At 40.4% G+C, this 19,298-nt stretch overlaps 4 protein-coding genes and 1 non-coding gene across 11 annotated transcripts; 3 read left to right on the top strand and 2 right to left on the bottom strand.

Moving 5' to 3' along the window:
• The first annotated feature begins 1,908 nt into the window (after nucleotides 1–1,908).
• On the top strand, nucleotides 1,909–6,720 carry LOC115749408 (ELMO domain-containing protein A). Of its 5 annotated transcripts, none has more exons than XR_004016331.2 (9): nucleotides 1,909–2,338; nucleotides 4,191–4,300; nucleotides 4,912–4,980; nucleotides 5,118–5,233; nucleotides 5,332–5,386; nucleotides 5,632–5,752; nucleotides 5,927–6,012; nucleotides 6,341–6,435; nucleotides 6,509–6,720. XR_004016331.2 is itself a non-coding variant. In XM_030686217.2 (9 exons), the coding sequence occupies exons 1-9, from the start codon at nucleotides 2,221–2,223 to the stop codon at nucleotides 6,605–6,607; spliced, it is 831 nt and encodes a 276-aa protein (XP_030542077.1). In that variant the 5' UTR covers nucleotides 1,923–2,220; the 3' UTR covers nucleotides 6,608–6,720. The 5 variants fall into 5 exon arrangements, 4 of the variants coding, with proteins under 4 accessions (XP_030542077.1, XP_030542078.1, XP_030542079.1 ...); XM_030686217.2 differs by having other exon boundaries at nucleotides 1,923–2,338; nucleotides 5,965–6,012; XM_030686218.2 differs by lacking the exon at nucleotides 1,909–2,338 and adding an exon at nucleotides 2,412–2,610 and having other exon boundaries at nucleotides 5,965–6,012.
• A 699-nt stretch (nucleotides 6,721–7,419) lies between these two features.
• Nucleotides 7,420–8,562, top strand: LOC115749330. Its single transcript, XM_030686086.1, has 4 exons — nucleotides 7,420–7,483; nucleotides 7,563–7,858; nucleotides 8,132–8,219; nucleotides 8,417–8,562. Exons 1-4 carry the CDS (start codon nucleotides 7,420–7,422, stop codon nucleotides 8,560–8,562), a joined length of 594 nt encoding a protein of 197 aa, XP_030541946.1.
• A 1,051-nt stretch (nucleotides 8,563–9,613) lies between these two features.
• LOC115749452 lies at nucleotides 9,614–9,716 on the bottom strand. Its single transcript, XR_004016338.1, has one exon. It is a non-coding gene; the product is annotated as a U6 spliceosomal RNA (small nuclear RNA).
• Nucleotides 9,717–12,413: 2,697 nt separating this feature from the next.
• Nucleotides 12,414–18,588, bottom strand: LOC115749409 (nuclear transcription factor Y subunit gamma). Of its 3 annotated transcripts, none has more exons than XM_030686222.2 (2): nucleotides 18,129–18,588; nucleotides 12,414–12,668 (listed from the first exon to the last, which is right to left on the bottom strand). In XM_030686222.2, the coding sequence occupies exons 1-2, from the start codon at nucleotides 18,513–18,515 to the stop codon at nucleotides 12,609–12,611; spliced, it is 447 nt and encodes a 148-aa protein (XP_030542082.2). In that variant the 5' UTR covers nucleotides 18,516–18,588; the 3' UTR covers nucleotides 12,414–12,608. The 3 variants fall into 3 exon arrangements, with proteins under 3 accessions (XP_030542082.2, XP_048136842.1, XP_048136841.1); XM_048280885.1 differs by having other exon boundaries at nucleotides 12,414–12,661; XM_048280884.1 differs by having other exon boundaries at nucleotides 12,415–12,651.
• LOC115749407 (65-kDa microtubule-associated protein 8) lies at nucleotides 13,076–17,255 on the top strand. The gene is made up of 11 exons (XM_030686216.2): nucleotides 13,076–13,484; nucleotides 13,572–13,775; nucleotides 14,173–14,430; nucleotides 14,499–14,711; nucleotides 14,839–14,994; nucleotides 15,065–15,224; nucleotides 15,320–15,471; nucleotides 15,561–15,648; nucleotides 16,042–16,115; nucleotides 16,460–16,534; nucleotides 16,715–17,255. The coding sequence occupies exons 1-11, from the start codon at nucleotides 13,401–13,403 to the stop codon at nucleotides 17,057–17,059; spliced, it is 1,809 nt and encodes a 602-aa protein (XP_030542076.1). The 5' UTR covers nucleotides 13,076–13,400; the 3' UTR covers nucleotides 17,060–17,255.
• Nucleotides 18,589–19,298: the final 710 nt, after the last annotated feature.

Here is a 19,298-nt window from a genome sequence, read left to right as displayed (position 1 = left end):
CATCGTACTCGAAATTTTTTTGTTGTTGGGATTTTGTCGTACTTTTCATTAAAGCCCCTACAAGAATAGAATAGAATAGCCCTGTGGCCGGTCAAAGCACAGTGCTCACCGCTCTGTCCTTTTGTGTTTGGATGCAGCGTGAGATGGGTGAGAGTCACGATTCTTGCTGGCTTGTTTTGTCTCCACTTTTAATTTGTTTTGGAGCATGAGATATGATGTAATTCAGCCGCAGCATCGGTACCTTTCAGTCAGCCAGTTTCTGCAATTAAAAAGCCATGTGGCGGTCAAATCAAATCTAATGCTGAAAGGCGGAGGGTGGTCCGATGGGTAACGATAAACGACAGGACGGTGATGGGATTCAGCTTACAAAAGCTCTTGCTTTGTCTTGTCGCTGGAGATTTTTTATAGCAAAAATCCGAGGAACCACCGATTTCGCACCTCCGTCACGCTCTTTCTCGGGCCGCCTGAGGACCACCTTCTGTTCGTCGTTGCCGGGACCAGGCACATGGGAAAACGCTCTGCTTTTAGTCCCGATTTTGCAATTCGACGAGTTCAGTTGTTGCGTGTTTCGAGCGATGAACCGACGGTGGCAGGCGAATTGACGCAAGTGGAAACAGGTTTGCTTATTGACAGTTCCGCTTGGGTGGATGAGAATCGCGAAGCAAGATGTTCGAACAGATATTCAGATGAATTGGTGCTCGGGAGTCAGGATTCAGGAGAATAATGACGGAGAAAGTGGAGAATAATGCAGAAAATAGAAATGGAGAATTTCCGTATATTTCGATATATGTAGAAAAGATTTTACATTGAGAGTCTATTTATAGATTACATTAAATGACTATCTAAGGAATTAAATGAGATATGCATAATTGAAATAAGTATACAACTCTAATATCATTTATATCTCTAGAAGATATCTAAAATATCTTTATCATCCTCCTCCGATCCAACACGCTATCTAAAATATATTTAACATCTTCCCCCAATCCAACACGCCGCGTGGCATTAGGTTAGGTAAACCCGCTAGCTTGCGGAACGGTAACGGAGCGACACGACTTGTATTGTCAAAAGACCAGATGAATTTATTTTGCTTCAACGATGCACGGGTGCATGCCGAAAACCGATAAAACGGAAAAATGAAATTAGAAATTTTTGGATAGCCATCTATACCTAGTTGAAAATAATGCAGAAGAGAAAAATAGAAAGTTTTCGTATATTTCGATATACATAAAAGATTATATTGAGAGCCCGTAAATAAATAGGCCATATTAGATGACTATTTAAGGAATCAAATGAGATATGAATATTCAAAATAGATATAGAAAACATGCTATATATCTCTAGAGGATATCTAAAATATCTTTAGCAGAGAAGATGAGAGGTGAAGCTAAATCAATCAAAATGGGTTATAAATTTATTTCTTAGCCTATACATGATAAGCTAAGTTATTAAATGAGTTAGTTATATTTAAGAAACGAATTATAAATGGGTGTAAACATAATATTGGTGTTGAATGGGCCGTAAATGTGTTTACAACTTACTTGGATACAACTCATCTTTAAAACTTTCTCTTCATTCTCTCTAGCTCTTACTTGATCTAGCGCGCTCGCTCACTCACTCACTCCGCACTCTCACCTCAATTCGAATAGGGTACGAGTTGAGTTAGGCTCTAATTACTAAATTTGTGTTGTAATAAAATGGATAAAATGAGTATATACGGATCGGATAATTTTTTATCTGACCCTAATTCAAGTCGATCCGATTCAACGGGCGAAACTAGTTCTAAAGCGCTGTTGATGCAATTTGAACATAAAGGAATAGAGATTGGCTTGCACTGTGATTTCTGATGAGCTTGTCCATCAGATTCTGTCATTTCATTGGACGGCGGAGATCCCACGATCGCGTCACTTCGCCCCGCACAATTGCCGTCGCCATGCACGTCCAAGACACGTAATATTATTCAATTAGGACTAACCCAATAAGATTAAGGGGGTACTAGTCGTATCATCTCGCTGTCCCTGTCTGTTCGTCACTCTCAGTCACGCTAATCTCGCTCGTTTCTCCCTCTCTCTCTCTCTCTCCCTCTGAGCATCTTCGTCATCTACATGTAGACCGTCTCGACTCGACCGTGCAAGAAGGAAAAGGAACAACGTCCAGGCATCTGATCGGGAAAAGAAGTCGTATCTCAAGAAGCTTGGGTGCGTTTCTAGTTCTGGATCGATGAGCCTCGTCAACACTCAGCAAAATTACTCCGCTGTTCGCACCCTCTCGGTCTCAGCTCCTTCCTCCTCCTCCTCCTCCTCAATCTCCAGATGTTCTGAAGGTCTTGCTCCTTCAGGTTCTCTCTCTCTCTCTCCCTCTCTCCATGCACACAATGCGAATGCGATGCTTCTTTTTGATTCCGCGACAGATTTTCGACGGTTTTTTATTCTCTCGATGCAGACTCTCGCTTCTTTGCGCGCTGAGTGTTTTCGTTTTTCTTTTCTTTTTTCAAATGGCCATGTTCGCTGCTCTGTTTTCTGGAAAGAATGGCTATGAAGGTCGGTGACATCCGTTTATTTAAGCACGAGGCCTGGGGCCAAGTCATCGTTTTTATCACTGCCAATGAAGGTCGTGTCCGTTTCGGTGATTAATTGCTTTCAGTTTGAGTCTCGTTTTGATTAATCAATCGACCCCCTGCTCCTTCCTTTGCTGTTTCTGAATCCAAGCATCTGGGTATGTCAACAGGATAGTTTTTGAAAGGCACCCTGTTTCTTCTATATCCGATCAATATTTTAGTTTTTATTTTTATTTTTTTCAAAACGAGCTTGAAAGGTAGAAAGAAACACGTTTCATAGAGGATGGAAAGTATAATCACCCCACAAATCTCGCGTGTTAGGTGAACTTACCCGGGTTCCTTGAGGTCATAATCAGACATCTGCTAATTAGTGATTTGTAGTTGATTGATTCCGCAAAAGCACAAACAGAGAGAAGGAGAGAGGTGCCGGATTTGGTGGGAATTGGGTCGCTGACTTGCTCCGTGGGAAAGAAAAGGACTTGGTTCATTAATTAAAAATTCAATGCTTGATCATACTCGCAACTGTGGACGAACAGGTCTTACCAGAAACAATTTGCTTCTCTTAGGGTCCCATCTCATGCAAGGCCGGGTCCTCCATTTGGGGTGGTTCTTTCACTGCTCGCCAAATATGGGCACACAGACATATATTTCACTTCATATTACTTTTGTCGATACGTATGGGTTGGAGTTATCTCTATCAAGGAATTCCTTTGTGGGTCCTAAAAACTATCATTTAATGTCTTAGTTGTTTCTTGGCAGATTCAATTTCAGTTGGTTTCCTATGCAGTCTTGTCTGTTCAAGTAGGTTCGCATTTGAGAGACGATAGATGTGAGAATGCAGTGATGAATCCAATGGGGGGCTGGCGAGGGCCGATGGGTGCCCCTTGCCAGTGGCTGCTTGGTGCTAGATGTAATCTTTAGTAGTTATGTGCTGTGGTTTCACGAAATTTCATGTAGGATTGTTAATACTCCCTAACAAAAGTGGGAGATGTGTTCCTTAAAAGAATGATGGGCTACTGAAGTCAATAGCCTGTGCAATGTGATCTCAATGATCAACTGCTCACATGGAAACATCATGATTCCCAGGCGGCTATCTTGCTGTCCGACATTCCTAATTCATTTTGCACAATCCTCCGTTTTTGGTGCATTTATGTGGGTCTGGATCAAGATAGTACAATAGGGGTAAACTGCGAATCCAATGGCATCGAAATTGTGGCAAAGCTATGACATCACCAATAAAGCCAATTTCCATTGAAAAGAAAACATGGCTCTCAACATTGTAAGCATACATAGGCTAAGGAGTTTTAGATTAGCTCCCATGCAATTGATTTTCTGCTGTGAGCAGATTTCCCTTAATTTCCTTTTTCTCTTAGATTCATGGCAGATCTTTTAATGCATTAAACATGAGCAGAGTTGGCAGGAACAATCAGAACATCTTTCAAGGTCTGGGGGCCGCCTCCAATTTCTGGTGGTAACTTCAGTGAAAGAATTTCTTTGAGCTGTTGAGAGTGTCTGCTTACTAGTTGTTTTTCTTGTCATAATGAGTGCAATTAGTAGTTCCACAATGCTTTCATTGCATATTGAGCGGCCTATATAGGGATCAGAATGCTTAGATTGATTAGCTTTTTTGTAGATAATGCAACTTGTGGAGCACCTGCCTGGATTGGGAAAGGCCTCACATGTGTTTGCTTTAAGCGAAAGGGGACATACGAACGCATTTGTTTTCACTTGACACCCATACAGGCAAGTAGCTGCTGCTAAAGAGAGACCAGCCTGAAGGCGGTTTTCTTCTGTTAACTCCAATACTGATGCTTTACGCATATTTGCAATTTTCCCCCTCACTGGCAGGTTAGGGTAGTTGTAATTTCCTCCATTTCTTTGTCATTTGTCTCAAGACTACTATACTGTAGGCGGTTTTCTTCTGCAACTGCTTTCCCAAGATAAAATCTCGTTCTTTGATCTATGTTTGACCAGCCCTATTCTCAAAATCTAATGTTTGGGAAGAATATCATCCTTTGTTTATTTTTTAACCTATTTTCTGGAAGTTTTGAAGATAAATGTGCTTGTCACACAACATAAAAAGAAAAAAAAAAGTCATTTTGCTCCATGTATTAGATCAGTAGGCCTCCTTGCACCTTCATGGAAAAAGAGGGAACCTGCCTCTGTACTTGTTGGTCATGTATATGCTTTAACTTCACTGGCCCTTAATATTCTCTTGAAAGTGCTGTGGTTCTTTACATTTGTTCTTGTCCTTGGGAGTCCTCCCTCATTCTAACTCGTGTATGTATTATATGCTATCTTAAAGGAATTTGATGTAGAACCATTTAGACTTATTATCTCTTGTTGACTGGTAGGAGGAAAGGCTTAAAAGATTGAAGTGTCGTATGAAAGTATTCTTTGATGCTTCTAGGCGAGATCACCAGGTACATAATGTTGCCAGAATGAAATCTAAAGTCGCTGTTAAATGAAAGCGTACAAGTTTGATATATGCCAAGTTCATTAAGAGAATACCTCTCCCATTCTTTTTAAGTTATTAATTTAGTTACTTTCACAAGAAAAGGATGCTTTGAGAGCTCTCTGGTCTGCTACATATCCCAATGAGGAACTACAAGGCTTAATATCTGATCAATGGAAAAAAATGGGGTGGCAAGGGAAGGATCCATCCACCGATTTCAGGTTTCTAGTCCATGCTGTTCCATATCTTGTTATTGATGTTCTTCAACATCTTCTTTATCTTGTTTCCTACTAATCAATGCCATTTTTCTGATTATCAGGGGGGCTGGATTCATTTCTTTAGAGAACCTGCTCTTCTTTGCAAAGACATTTTCGGTGAGATTTCTTTCCTGTCTTCTTTGTGAAGTCATATTCAATCTGCACAAGGATATCTTATCTACCTGTAATGGCTGCATATCTTTTTCCTTAGTGGCGGAGACTAGTGTGAAATAATTATACCCTGGTTATGATGAATTAGTTTTTGAGGACTGAACTTTCCAACACTTGGACGTTACACTTAACCTGCCGGTTGTATATTACATTTAATGAAGCTTTACTATATTACATTTTGTACGTTGCAGATATCTTTCCAGCATCTGCTGGAAAAGCAAGGAGGAAAGCGAGCAGCATGGGAGTACCCATTTGCTGTTGCTGGTGTCAATATTACATTCATGATCATGCAAATGCTTGATCTCGATGCATGTAAGGGTCAAACCAGTGATTCTGTAGATTTCTTCATTCAATCTGAAGCAAGTTTTGGAGTGTGATTAACCATCAGCCCTCGAAGCAAGTAATGCATTGTTAAAAGATTTTTGGGACCAAATTCCAAGCTGACTGCTACAATGTTGCATTACTTGTGAACTTTTTGGCATCTGGGTTCACTGATAAGACATGGACCGCTCATTTATTTGCAGCAAAACCCAGGACATTTATTAGAGGAGTGTTTCTGCAGATGTTGTCAGGTAATAGAACAGTAATTCATCTTTTTTCCAAAAATATGCGGAATATGATTCTATGGTTGGCATGATCAACAAATACAAGTGCATTGCTGAAAATTTGTGGTTGCGGAGTCCGTATCTTCTACTGAGGACTTTAATGTGGGTAGCATTTCTTATTCGACAATGCACAGCTTAGACATATACGTCATGTCCTTCATTATCTGGCTGTATAAGGTTATCTAAGGAGTGCCTTTCCCTTGATCCTATGGGGGCCCTTTTTATTCTGTAGTCTAGACTGGCTGTTGGTAATTGAGCTCAACTGACATTTAGTTCCTTTTTAATCTGTTTACAGAGGATCAGTGGGCATTTGATTTGCTATATTGCGTGGCTTTCATGATTATGGACAAACAATGGCTGGAAAGAAACGCGACATACATGGAGTTCAATGTGAGCAACTGTTTTCTTACTTTCTCGAAATTGAAAGATAGTTTCGTTGAGCTATACTGATCAAAACAAGCAGGATGTTCTGAAGTCTACTCGAGCCCAGCTAGAGAGAGAACTTCTCATGGAAGAAGTCTTGCGAATTGAAGATATGCCTTCGTATGGCCTTCTATGCTAGCCAATTTCAAGGACAGGCAGTAGTTCAGGGCGAGTTGAATTCCACGAGCCAAGTATTTTCACCCAAGAGAAACTTCTTATTGTGTGCTTATACTATTGAAACCATCTCTTTTATGATTTTGAATTTACTCGTGGAAGAAGGCTGAAGCGCATCTCGTTTTGCTGCTGCTTTTGTTTTTGCTTCTGGCAACAGTTCTGCTTCTGTTTCACTTGACGGAAAATGTACATCTCCCATCAGAGGAATGGAGATAAATTCTCTATCATGCTGTTTTGCATTACCACGAAAATGTTCCCATGATCATCGCAGAACTGTCATGTTCAATTCCATCTCCTTCGACCTGTAAATGTTATCTTTTATGTGGTTCACAGTTTCGCCGTTGCTATGTCAACCATCATTTTCATGATTGTCCTCAATTCTCTCCTGTAAAGATTGCTATGCACCATTTCGCCAAAACATAAGAACGACAGTGCTTCCTGGATAATTTCTTTCATGTTAAGAGAGCTGGGTGTGACTGTCTTACTTGTAAAGGAACTGAAAATGGTACTGATTAATCAGGAGTAGATGTACTTCTAGCACCCACTTCGCAATACCAATACAAGAAGAGCTTGAACCTATTGCTTCTCATGTTTGACCATCAAAGTCTCCGAAACTTGGGAATTTAAATTGCACTAGCTTGCTCGTCAATAAAGCAAGATCAACCTTTTTCTCTCTCTTTAGTCAAAGCTCAAACGGTTTACAAAGCAACCATTATTTAAATTCATCTAGAAAAAAGTCAACCCCCTCTTCTTCCCCAGGAACAACCCCACTCAAGAATGGCTCTTCATATGTTGCTCTTATTGAACTTCCTCGTGGCCATCTCAAGCTCAACTGCATCAGGTAAAGCATCCTCAACACCCAAGCTCCAACATTTGGAAACTGAAGTAACTACACTCTTCTAACGCGTCTTTCTCCAAAGATCTACTTCAGAACTCGGACTTCGAGTCTCCCCCGACCGGCATCACTGCCTCCAACGCCACCACTCCGGTCCTCTTGATGGAGTCCAATAACATACCCAGCCGGTCCTTTGGCGGCATCGTTTTTCACGTGACGTCCGGCCTCGACGTCTCTTTGCCCGATAACAGCCATGGGATTTTGCTTGGTCGAGGCGGTAAGATCAACCAGATGTTCAGAGGCGATGGAGAGACCACGGACTATGTTCTTACCTTCACTCTTGCTCCCGGGAATGAAGCGTGTCCGCACAATTTCACGGCGGTACGCTTCAGCGTCTAATAGGTCGAAGGTGTTCGAGCTCGAAGGATGCTATGGAATGCAAATGTGGGAGAGCCATGCCTTCTACTTGGGGATCTGATTCGGTGCTGGCGAGGCCGTTAACCTCGAGATAAAGAGCCTTCTCGTGGAGAGTGCTAATTTGAGCATGGTTTGCAGAGCAGTCGTGGACAACTTCTTCATCAAGAAAATCGGCGAGCCGTGTTTGGGCAAGGGCTGAGGAATTGTACTGGGTTTTGCCTGGGTGTTGGATTGTAGAGTGAACATCAAATGATCCTGACCTTGTGGTTTTACAAAAGCTCAGAGACCTGCAGAGTGAGATGTGTGACTGATGAGTCAACTGATAGTACGATTTGATGATTTTGATGCTAAGGTCATACTACAGAGATGGAGGGTCCAACCAACTGCTGCTGAATCATGTTTTGAATCAGAAAGAACAGGAAGGATTAGATCTTTTTCGGAGAATGATTGCGATTAATTCCGCCCTATGTTGCATTATGAGCATAGTTCATTTTTCTGTGATCAACCTTTTATTGCATGCAGAAAACAATATCATGCTGTCAAACAACGGATTCGAAGTTGGTCCCGCATTCCTCGGCAACTCGAATCAGGGAATTCTGCTCCAAGAAGAACCAGATCAAGAACGGTTAGAGTCCCTCCTCCAGCAGTGGCTCACTGGCTCGGGATAGGAACTGTCAAGTACATAGACTACAGACACTACGCCATGCCCGTAAAGGCGAAGCTGCCATCGAGATTGTCTCCGCCGCTCCCTCCGGCGTCACAGCCACGCTAGCCCTCACCGAGGGATCCATCTATAACTTGGGGTTCGCGATGGGCGATACCAAGTAGTTGTGTCTCGGCAATCTAGTAATGTACGTGCAAGCAGGATCATCGATATGGAACTTCACCACGAGGAGCGACGGAACTGGCTCGTCCACGAACTATTCCATCTCGTTCAGGGCGGAGTCGAGCCTGACTCCGATTAGTTTCATGAGCTTCAACGAGTCCCGAACGCGCGACAACGTTTCCTGCGGCCATGGGATCGACAATGTCAAACTCCATTCAGTTGGACTGGGGGGAAAACTGCACGATGAGATTGTTTCCTCTTGTTTGGCTGTTCTTGTGGTACTTATCAACGTCACATGGTGAAGATGTAAAACATTTCCGTATGCTTCCGCAAAACTAATCCTTTCATCCGTTCAACACAGAGACCAATGAAAACAGAGACTGTAGCTAATAAAAAAACTTGGCCGTAGCTGTCTAATTTGATCGACAAGTTCATGTATAGTCCCACTCGACCTGTACTCTTTTAATCCCTGTTCGACCTGCATATCTTTGTCAAATCGGTTACTTTATAAACCGTCGAAGTTTATGACCGTCGGAACACAAACGCGAGGTTGGCAGATCTCGAGGTCATGGACCTCTCCCGTGCTGTAAGAACAACCCCTTCTTTTTGGGCCTTAGAAGTAAGAAACTTTTGATGTGAGAAACAACGCGTGATAACTGACGAGTCCAACAATTTAAGCCGAGCTGTATCCGGAACCAAGGAGAAGACCAAGGACCGATACTGCAACATGAGCCTCGTTCATAGCTGTCTAAGCAAACAATAACAGCCTGTAATGGGCTAAAGACCGACACCGGCACCGGAACGGGAATGTGCCCCTTTGTCGATGCAAGAAAAAACAAGGGAAATGCGACAATTGTATGGAAGCAAGAAAAAAAAAAACAACACAATCGCAAAAAAATTTGGACCATTTCTCGATTTGTGCGTGTCATCCTTGCGCAGGGGCCATGCTAATCTTCTCTGTATCGTTCCAATTTTATCGGATGTCTCCGAAGAGACATTCTTCATATGGAAGATAGGTTGTATATAAACTGTTGAGTCTTGCAGGAGCAGTCGGTGTGGGACTGTAGTCCAGGATCTCCTCCCGCGCGGACCTCTTTTCGCAGCCCAATAGTACCTTTGGACCTTTGGTGGGCTTGCAGATTGCCCTTGACATACGTGCAACCTGTTTTCTTCATGGGTTCTTTTTTTTTTGGAACCCTAAAAGGCTTTGCTTCAAGACCAAAACCCAACGTTGGTTTTTTTTTTGGTCGAAAACGTTGGTTGACATTGTTCACTCTGATTCTTGGCAATGGCATAATTTTCTCGAATCCCCCGTATGCTGAATATTGAAATTCTAATTTCAAGATATCTTCTCGTCATTGTTATCGCAAGTGAAAAAAAAAAACCTGCACATTCGACCCAACAAACGAAAGAAGAACAGCATTACATTTGCAAATCGCGAATGAAAAAGTTCGTCATAATTGTCCCAATGAGCCTGTTGTCGAGCAAATTCTCTATTTTGCATTAAAGAAAAGTTCTTTGATTTGCAAAAATTCTCCGATCCTGTATTTTAATTACATGGGCTTGGGACTTGATACATTCATTGATGGTTCGGTAAGCAACACGAGGAAATTCTGGTGCTGATGCTGACATCAATATAGATTCTTATGGCCAACGGCATAAAAAAGGTGCAATCATTTTCATTTGGCATTATTAAGTATCTTAAGCTATAACATGTTGGATGACACTTGAGATGTGTTAATATTTAAACGACAATGACAATGGTTAGAGTACACAGAGCAAATTCATATCGTTCCATGTATGAAAACACGGAATACTATTTCGTGTTGGTAATTTCTTAAAAGCGTCGGTAAATCTAAAAACCGTAGGCAACTAAATTTTTTTACCAGCAAGCATCTTAACGTATTACTCCCGCGACATGTTTTTAAGTTGCCAAGAGTTTTGTGGGAGTAGCTATAGTTATTTGATTGTTTTGAATAACCAGCTATTTGTCAATATTTACTTACATAGCTTGCCATTGTATTAAAGTAACTAACTCGTATGGGAAATACCATCTACCCATCAATTTTTTCTATTGTATTCAAATAACCAATCATTTAAAGAACTTATCAATAGTTATGTGTTACAGATTACAATCACCTCCGTACTAATTCTCATGGCAGTCTACCAATATTAATTTGAGTGATTTACTGACTCTTGAAAAATTAAGTTACCGTTTAGCTTTAGGCTTTTTAACTCTATTCGATTGAGTTACCGACTTTATGTAATTGATTCGAAATCACCACCTACTTTAATAATTTACCAACATCTTGCGGATGTTATCATCATGTTAAAGCTAGCGGGAACCATCCGTAAAAGATTACCAGCTCGTATTTGAGTCCCTTTAGTTACCACATCTATTTAGGAGCTTACAACCTGTTAAGTTTCTAACTCTTATGAAAAATTACGCACTCATTTCAAAACAGCCGACTATTCCAATAATTGATTCACATTTATTTGTGGAGTTTAAATTAGCAAATTTTATGTGAAATTACTAACTTCATTTGGGTTAATTACAAACATTTATTTAACTGACCTGTAATTACCAACTCTTCTGATAATTTACGAACATGCTGCTGGCTCTTATACAAAGTTACTATATCTTACTCGGTGAGTTTAATGTGTTGGCAACTAACTCGCATAAAGTATTTTTTTTTTTTCATTGCTTTGAAAATATCATCACAGGAAAACAAAAAATCCGGATTGTACACGTAGAAAACACGTTGTTGTTTTGTAAGCTTTGTTTCTTTCACATAAATTGAATGATTTTAAAATTATTTTCTTAAAAAGAATAGCTTATGTCTCTTAAAATGATTAGTCGATTAAAAATATTTCAATTATCGATAAAAATATATGTCTAAACATCTTAGTGGACGTTGACAATATATTTTTATTTATTTATTTTCATAAGCGATATAAACAACCATTTTTAGGAAAATATTTCCAAAATATTTAATTATTTTGTGCTTGCATAATGTCAATGTTGAAAAGCACAAATCATATGTTGATTAGTCCCTATCTACGCACGGGGAATCTAATCTGCATTATGGAAGTGTTTAGGTGGAAAAGGAGCATAAGGATCTCATTGACCCTTCTCTTTTTCCTAAATGAACTTTATTTTCCTTTTTCTCCTCATAACTGTCTCTCAATAGTATTCAATATGTTGACAAGGTGCGATGAGTTATCGAAGATGACACATAACATCGTTGCCTGACGATATGGGTCACGCTATGACTTCACAACAAAATCATACCTAAGGAGATAGACATAACGTAGTAAAGAAATGTCCCAAAGGGAACCCTTGCGTTAGGTGGCTCCTGACCCAGGTACTCAAATACATATGAATCCCAATGCATACCAACTCAAGAATCTACAAACCCACGAGTGAAAAATCATGATTTTTCAGTCCATGAATGATAATTCTTAACAAGCAATGGAAGTTTTCTAGATGCGTTATGATCCCATGAGAATAAACTCGGTTATTTCCTTATTCGATTATCCGAGTTCCAAATTTCTTCTTTCAATTTTTATCACATCGAATGGAGTGTATTGCAAGACAACCAAAGCAGGAATCAGATCAGCTATACTGATAATCGAGGCTGAATTGACCCATCAACTTAAAAAAAAAAAAGGTATATATCAACGTGTCTTTTTGGGCATTGATCATAAAAAAACGAGAGATGCGTCTCAAGTATGAGAAAGTGATGTTTGCGCTTGGACGTCCTGCATACAGATGACCAGTCTCTTTATACAACAGCTCACCCTTCCATTATATTGACGTGGTTACTGGGATTAGATTAGACTTTCGAGCATCGGTTGCTTATTTCCGCCTCATTCTAGCATCCATCTCTAAAGTGGTCCCTTACTTGGAAGCTTCAAGCTGCATGCTGTCCTGAAATTATCTGCTCGCTTCCAGAAAAAGAATGTTTATTCAGCATTCTAACCCGGATTTAGGAAGGAAAAAAAAAAAACAATGGCTCGATTCTTGGTTGTGTTTTTAAGTTAGATTCGAACAGGAACATCAAAAGCTAATAGCTTATCTAACAAAACAGTAACATCGGATGGATGAAATTAGCCTGCCCTAATTCTAATTGACCATAGACAATTAGTCCATCCATAAGAACTATTAAAGCGTGTGCTTGATGCTGAGCTAATTTCCAGGTTTAAAGATTGCTTGGTGATGGAGTCGAATTCCCTATTCAAATCCAACTGACCGCATTAGAATACGATATGATGCTCTATCTTAAAACCCATGACTGAGAAGTTCCAACTTACGAATAAAAATGAGACGGGGACTCGCGTCCTACCCTTTGCAAAGTAGGCATTACAGGAGAGGCAAGAATAAAAGCCAAGAACCCCAAAAGAAAAGAGATCGGTCGCAGAACCAGTTGATTCTTGAACCCAAAGCCTCAACATCACCCACTTCTTCCAACCTTGTCTTTTAAGCAAAACTCACACCCAATAGATCCTAGCAATCATTCTGTCTTTGAGTATTTCACATGTGGATCACCAGCACAAAGTTCCCTCCACATTCTCTAAGTACCACTACCACCATTGTCATTGCTCACTACCTTCTAGTAGCCCAAGGTAAGTAAACTCAAAGTTGGGAGAAAACTATCCATATCCAAAGGAAAAGGTCGAATGGGCTCAATTCAAACACCTCTTGGTACACGAAGCTCCGCATTGCTTGAAACTTCATGCGGATATCTACTCCAAGAACTTCAGGTCTGAGATTATGCACATAAATTATGGGTGATGAGTTTAACTTCTTTACCACTTCTGTTGTAATAAAGTGCATGTACAATTGAGCAGATAATATGGGATGAAGTTGGAGAAGATCAGTTCACAAGGGAGAAGGTTCTGCTAGACTTGGAGCAGGAATGCCTCGAGGTTTACAGAAGAAAAGTCGACAGTGCAAATATTTCAAGGACTCGCTTGCATCAGCAATTGGCAGAAGCTGAAGCAGAAGTCACCCATCTCCTTTTATCCCTCGGAGAACGTTCTCTGCCTGGACGGGTACTTCTAACTAAAAAACTTCAACCATAGCAATAGAAATACTAAAGTGCAGCAGATTTTTTCTTAAGATGAACCATTACTAATCATTCACGAAATGTCGTATCTGAACCAAACTCTTTGTTTTCTATAATGATGAACTTTCAGGATTGGGCATCTAATGCCATGTTGGTTATTGGAAATGAGGACAAAAAATTTTCAATACACTCGGAAATGAATCGCAAAAAGAAGTTTACTGAATCTAAAAATAATCACAGCAAGAATATAGTATTTGCTAAGTTAAGAATTCTCCACCATGTTGTGCTGACGTATACTAGGCAAGATGTCTAATTGGAGAAGAGGTAACTTTCACGCGCTTTACTTGCTACAATGCTGTTTCTTTTTCCCCCTTTCCAAACAGCCAGAAAAGATGGCGGGCACACTAAAGGTGCAGCTAGATTCAATTACCCCAGCTTTGAGAGACATGCAGTTGAGGAAAGAAGCGCGTCTGAAACAGTTCAGAGCTGTGCAAGGTCAGATCCAGAAAATTTCTGCAGAAATAGCAGGTCAATCTGAGTATGAAGACTCGTCATCGAATGTAATCATCAATGAGAGTGACCTCTCACTGAAGAAACTCGAAGAGTATCAGAATGAACTTCAGAGGCTTCACAGTGAGAAGGTACCAGACAATCCATAATTAAACGACCTCTAGGCAAAATCGGAGCTAAAATCTATTTTTCCTTGCAGAACGACAGGCTACTGAGAGTGGACAATTATATAGACACCATCCGCAAACTCTCTGCAACTCTGGGAATGGATTTCTCCATGATCATCACAAAGGTTCATCCAACCTTGAACGAATTGTGTGGGATATCAAAGAACATAAGTGACACCATCTTAGAAAAACTTGACAGCACTGTGAAGTCTCTGGAGGAAGAAAAGCAACAGCGGTTTGAGAAGGTGTAGAGTGCTTGTGTTATCATGCTAGAATATTTCAAGTGAAATTTTCTGCTTGACTGCCCTCATATGGCAGATATATATAGTTGCAGTGAACAACTCTTGAGATAAATTTAACTTGTTCTCGCAGCTAAACCATCTTGCTAAAGCATTAACAAACTTGTGGAATCTTATGGACACACCTTATGAAGATCGTCAACTGTCTTCCCATGTTACGTATATGATATCAGTCACGCCAGCAGAAGTGTCAAGTCCTGGAAGCCTCACCCTAAACATAATCCAACAGGTTGTAATGTAATGTTAATCACTCGAGAACCCATGATCCATAATGTACTAACGGTTGATACTATTTGTAGGCTGAAGCTGAAGTCAAGAGGCTGGATCAGTTGAAAGCTAGCAAGATGAGAGAGTTGTTTCTGAAAAAGCAGAATGAGCTGGAAGGAATATGCAAGAGATCACACATGGAGGTTCCTTCGAGATCTGAGATAGATAATATACTAAACCTTATCAACTGTGGTAAGAGAAAGTTTATGACGATCTGATCACATCATCTTTGTTCATACTGTTTAAATACACAACTGCACCACAAACTGACTTTGAATGCCAAAAAGGAAACATTGATCATGCCGATCTCCTCATGAGCATGGACGAACAGATAGCAAGAGCAGGAGAAGAAGCTTCAAGTAGAAATATTATAATGGAGAAGGTGGAAAAATGGATTTCAGCTAGGGATGAAGAGCGATGGTTGGAAGAATACAATAGGGTCGGTTTCCGACAGAGAGTTGACTTTATATATTAAGGCAAACTATTTGTTACTTAATCTTTTCTGGATACCGTTCTTTTATCTTTCAGGATGAGAATCGATATTCAGTCAGTAGAGGAGCTTACAAGAACCTAAAGCGCGCTGAACGTGCCCGAGTTACAGTTAACAAGATTCCAGGTAATAGCATATTTTGATAGTTCTACTTAAAAAATAAGCCGTTAAACATAGAATAATGACTAAACACATAGAAACTCCTCTTACGTTTCTTTGACATGGTAAATAACTAATTTTAACGTCAGCAACGGTGTGAGGTTGAGATAGTGTAATTAAAACAAGCGTCGAACAAACACAAATAATTCAGAGTGGTGATACTTGTACCATACTTTCAGCTCATGAATACTGTAATAGCAATCTATAAGTCAGGAGCGACACACACATATTAAGTAATAAAAGAAAAGATCACACCAGAATAGAGTAGCCAGATATTTAGAATGAGCTTCTCAAGATCATTGTGAAAGGATGTGTGTAAAAATAGTCCACTTCAGTTATTTACCCAGTGATTTCATGCAGCTCTGCTGGACATGCTGATTACTACAACTCAAAGTTGGGAAGAAGAAAGGAAGAAAGTTTTCTTGTATGATGAGGTAACATATAATTCTGCACTTCTGTGACATTATTGAGTTATAGACCTTTTCCACTCTCTCAAAGCATAATCACATTCACAGTCTCAAGCAATATTGCATTACAACTGCACAAGATAGGATTTCTTAAAAGCCAGTATGGTGCAGATGGCATTTGACCAAAACCATCAGTAAAAGAGATTCTCATGTAACTGTAAGTCATACAGAGGCAAGCTTCATAATCTAAAAGACTAAGAATTATATGCATTGTTAGAGCACAATTATGAAACCACCATTCCATAGTCTATCAAATTGATAATAATCAGCAAAAAGAGTCTTCACAGAAATGAAAACTCCTGATTGTCTAGGTACCCCTTCTGGCAATGTTGGAAGAGTATAACACATTAAGACGGGAAAAGGAAGTCGAGAAGCAAAAGCAAAAGGTTTGTATCAATTTACTCTGCCATTATGTGCTAGTTTTCTATAAATTCATAGATAGTTGAACTTTTAATTACTTTCAGAAAGGCTCCTTAGATCTGCTAATGAGATGCTATATACTTATACATCACGATCCTTCATTCATCAGTAGCCTTCAAACTAATACTGACCCTGTATACGTACAGTTTCTCTTGCTGGAAAAGAAAAAGGTACAGCGTTTACAGACCAAGGTGATAGTTGAACAAGAAAATTCAATTGGATCCAGGCCAAGCACTAGCAGTAGGCGAGTGTCAAATATAAGCTTGATTGGGAGTTTTGGCCATGCCAGCCCAGTGCACAGAAGGTTCTCATCAAGTATCCAAAAACTAGAACCAAACAGTATCAGTTCATTGAATCAAGGAATATCCTTCATAAAAGAACGGAAAGAAAGACCAGGTCAAAAGATGCTATCACATCCTCGCCTTTCTTCACATTTTAGAGATGAAACAGCTTCAGTAGTGTCTACTTGTTCAGGTCCTTTATCCCCATGAATGTTCACAGTCGGGGATTTTCAGGTTGAGTTCAGATAAAACATGTTTAGAACGGGTCGAATGTCCATGTGCGCATGACTTTAGTAGGAAGTGCAAAAGATGTTGAGTTGATGTTGAGTTTGTTTGATTTTCTTTTGTCCATAGTGTCTGTTTAAGATATTTGTGTATTTAATTGGACGCACTCCTTGTATGGCTTCACCCAAAGCCTCGACAGATGACATCCTTTTCGCTTCCTTTTCCCATTTTAACATGCACAAAAATTACACAAACTAATTCTACAAGAATGACAGACACAAGGTTCAGGGTGCACTTAACTCTAGTCCATCTTTGCCTACAAAAGGGCCTAAGAAACTAAACGGCATAGACAATATACATCACTGAGAGACCAGCGGCTAAAAGAATTGCATGCATCATCTCTGACCCTGTGATGCCTACTGCAACAAACACCCAACAAAGAGGCAATGGAATATAACTTCAGAAATGAGAAGCATCCATGTTTAACCATTTTGAACCAATTCAAGACGATTGAGGAGGGTTAGACTCGATGAAAACTCCAAAGTCACAGCAAAACCTGGAAACAGATTTAGGCATGCACGTCTGTGATTCGTATGAGTTCTCCACTACTTCTGGTCACATGCTGAACAGGAAAAGCAACTCTTTAAACCTAAATAATAAATCTATCTCGATGATAAGTGCCATTCCATCTTTTGGAGTCCCCCATCACAGATCAAGAGATTCAGCAAAAAGGAAAACGGTCAACTCAAAAATGTGAATGGGGTTATCAGCAAATAAGGGAACGTAGGCATGGCCAAAAGTTACCCCTAGAAAACCCCAAAAATTCAGGGCCATGGTCCCTTCACATAATTAACCGAAACAGAATATCCAATATACGCATGTAACTTACTCGTTGGATTGATGACAATCTGAACTAGGAAAAATTAATCTTCCTGTAGGAGGAAAAAATCGACAAAACCTACTTCCTCCAATTTAGCCATGGCAGCATCCAGAATCATCAATTCAACGCAGTGCTTTAAGAACAAAATTACCCTTATTAAGAAACTTCACTCACGGGCTTGCCAAAGAAATCATCGATCCTCCGCGTCCCGGCCGGAACCGGCTTCTCAGCGACCGGCCGAGACCGGACCTTATTGGCTGGTTCGCCATTAGCAGACTGAGCCGGTGCAGGAAGGGAGTCGAGCAAAAAATCGCTGGTCGGTCGGTGCCTCTTGATGGCGATCCTCATCTGGTCCAGCTTCACGGTCTTTCGCTTCTTCTCGGCAGCGACTTGAGCAGATCTCCCGGCGAGGAACTCCAGGAATAGTTGTGTGGAGCAGGTGACCAGAAGTAGCGCTTCCGAGTTCACCTTGTTGATGTCTCTGTCGAGCTTCATGATCTTCTTGACTCGGCCGGTCGGGAAATCAGGCCGGATCGTTGAAGTCGTGTCTTCTTCGGCCATGGTCGAGCTCGAAATGTGGAAGAAGAGAGAGGGGGGAGGGGGGATGAGCGAGGGATTAAAAAGTGGCGGGAAGGGATCAATTGGGTTTCCGTTTCCCTCGTTCGCGGTTTTAGTGGGCTTTTCCTTTGGGCCCCGCTCAATTTAGTTGGAACAATTTTAAATCAATAAAAAAGAATTCGATCCTCCGAGTAAAGATAGAGATTTTCAAATTTGATTTCAATTAATGTTACTTGAACTGAAATTAAGGTTTTGTAATATTCTCTTACTTGCTATTGTCAAATTATGCACTTGACGTGCCAAAATACTCATCGTCTCTTTAGTTAATTTCCACAGCTTGATTGACCAAAAAAAAAAAAAAATTCACTTTCACAGCTTCACACTGAATTGTTCAGACTAAATTGTTAAAATCTTGTCTTCAGTAAATTGCCTCCTCTAGATACCATTCTTTTACTTCTTTTTATCCTTCACTCTCTTTCCTCTCTCGGCCGAATCAACCTTTTCCGTCCGTCTCGTATAAAGTTTACCCCGCTTGGTTGCTACTTATGTCTACAAATTTTTTGACTTGTTGAAACTTTGCTAAGAGTACCAACTGCTCTTTGACAAAGATGTGCTTTTAATGTAAGGTTTTAGGCAAGATGAATGATATCCTATTCATCCAGAACTTGCTCTTGCAGCCATGATGACAGCATAACATCAGCACCTTAAAAAGCATGCTTCCATGTCCAGATTCGAAGTCCAAGAGAGTTCACAGGTCCAAAAGCATTGTTGCACCGCGACACCTGA

Source organism: Rhodamnia argentea, chromosome 6 (assembly GCF_020921035.1).
Source record: "Rhodamnia argentea isolate NSW1041297 chromosome 6, ASM2092103v1, whole genome shotgun sequence".
Classification (NCBI taxonomy): Eukaryota; Viridiplantae; Streptophyta; class Magnoliopsida; order Myrtales; family Myrtaceae; genus Rhodamnia; species Rhodamnia argentea.
This window is presented reverse-complemented; position numbering and strand designations above follow the sequence as displayed.

Bases quoted from the DNA above. Each gene is read 5' to 3' on its own strand.
- LOC115749409 (XM_030686222.2), bottom strand. From the start codon at position 18,515: ATGGCCGAAGAAGACACGACTTCAACGATCCGGCCTGATTTCCCGACC. The intron at 12,669-18,128 runs GTGAGTGAAGTT...TTTTTCTGGAAG, and splicing joins ATGATTTCTTTGGCAAGCCC to CGAGCAGATAATTTCAGGAC.
- LOC115749407 (XM_030686216.2), top strand. From the start codon at position 13,401: ATGGGCTCAATTCAAACACCTCTTGGTACACGAAGCTCCGCATTGCTT. The intron at 13,776-14,172 runs GTACTTCTAACT...CTTTCCAAACAG, and splicing joins AACGTTCTCTGCCTGGACGG to CCAGAAAAGATGGCGGGCAC. The intron at 16,116-16,459 runs GTAACATATAAT...CTGATTGTCTAG, and splicing joins AAGTTTTCTTGTATGATGAG to GTACCCCTTCTGGCAATGTT.
- LOC115749408 (XM_030686217.2), top strand. From the start codon at position 2,221: ATGAGCCTCGTCAACACTCAGCAAAATTACTCCGCTGTTCGCACCCTC. The intron at 5,387-5,631 runs GTGAGATTTCTT...TGTACGTTGCAG, and splicing joins TCTTTGCAAAGACATTTTCG to ATATCTTTCCAGCATCTGCT. The intron at 6,436-6,508 runs GTGAGCAACTGT...CAAAACAAGCAG, and splicing joins CGACATACATGGAGTTCAAT to GATGTTCTGAAGTCTACTCG.
- LOC115749330 (XM_030686086.1), top strand. From the start codon at position 7,420: ATGGCTCTTCATATGTTGCTCTTATTGAACTTCCTCGTGGCCATCTCA. The intron at 7,484-7,562 runs GTAAAGCATCCT...CTTTCTCCAAAG, and splicing joins CTCAAGCTCAACTGCATCAG to ATCTACTTCAGAACTCGGAC. The intron at 8,220-8,416 runs GTACGATTTGAT...TATTGCATGCAG, and splicing joins GACTGATGAGTCAACTGATA to AAAACAATATCATGCTGTCA.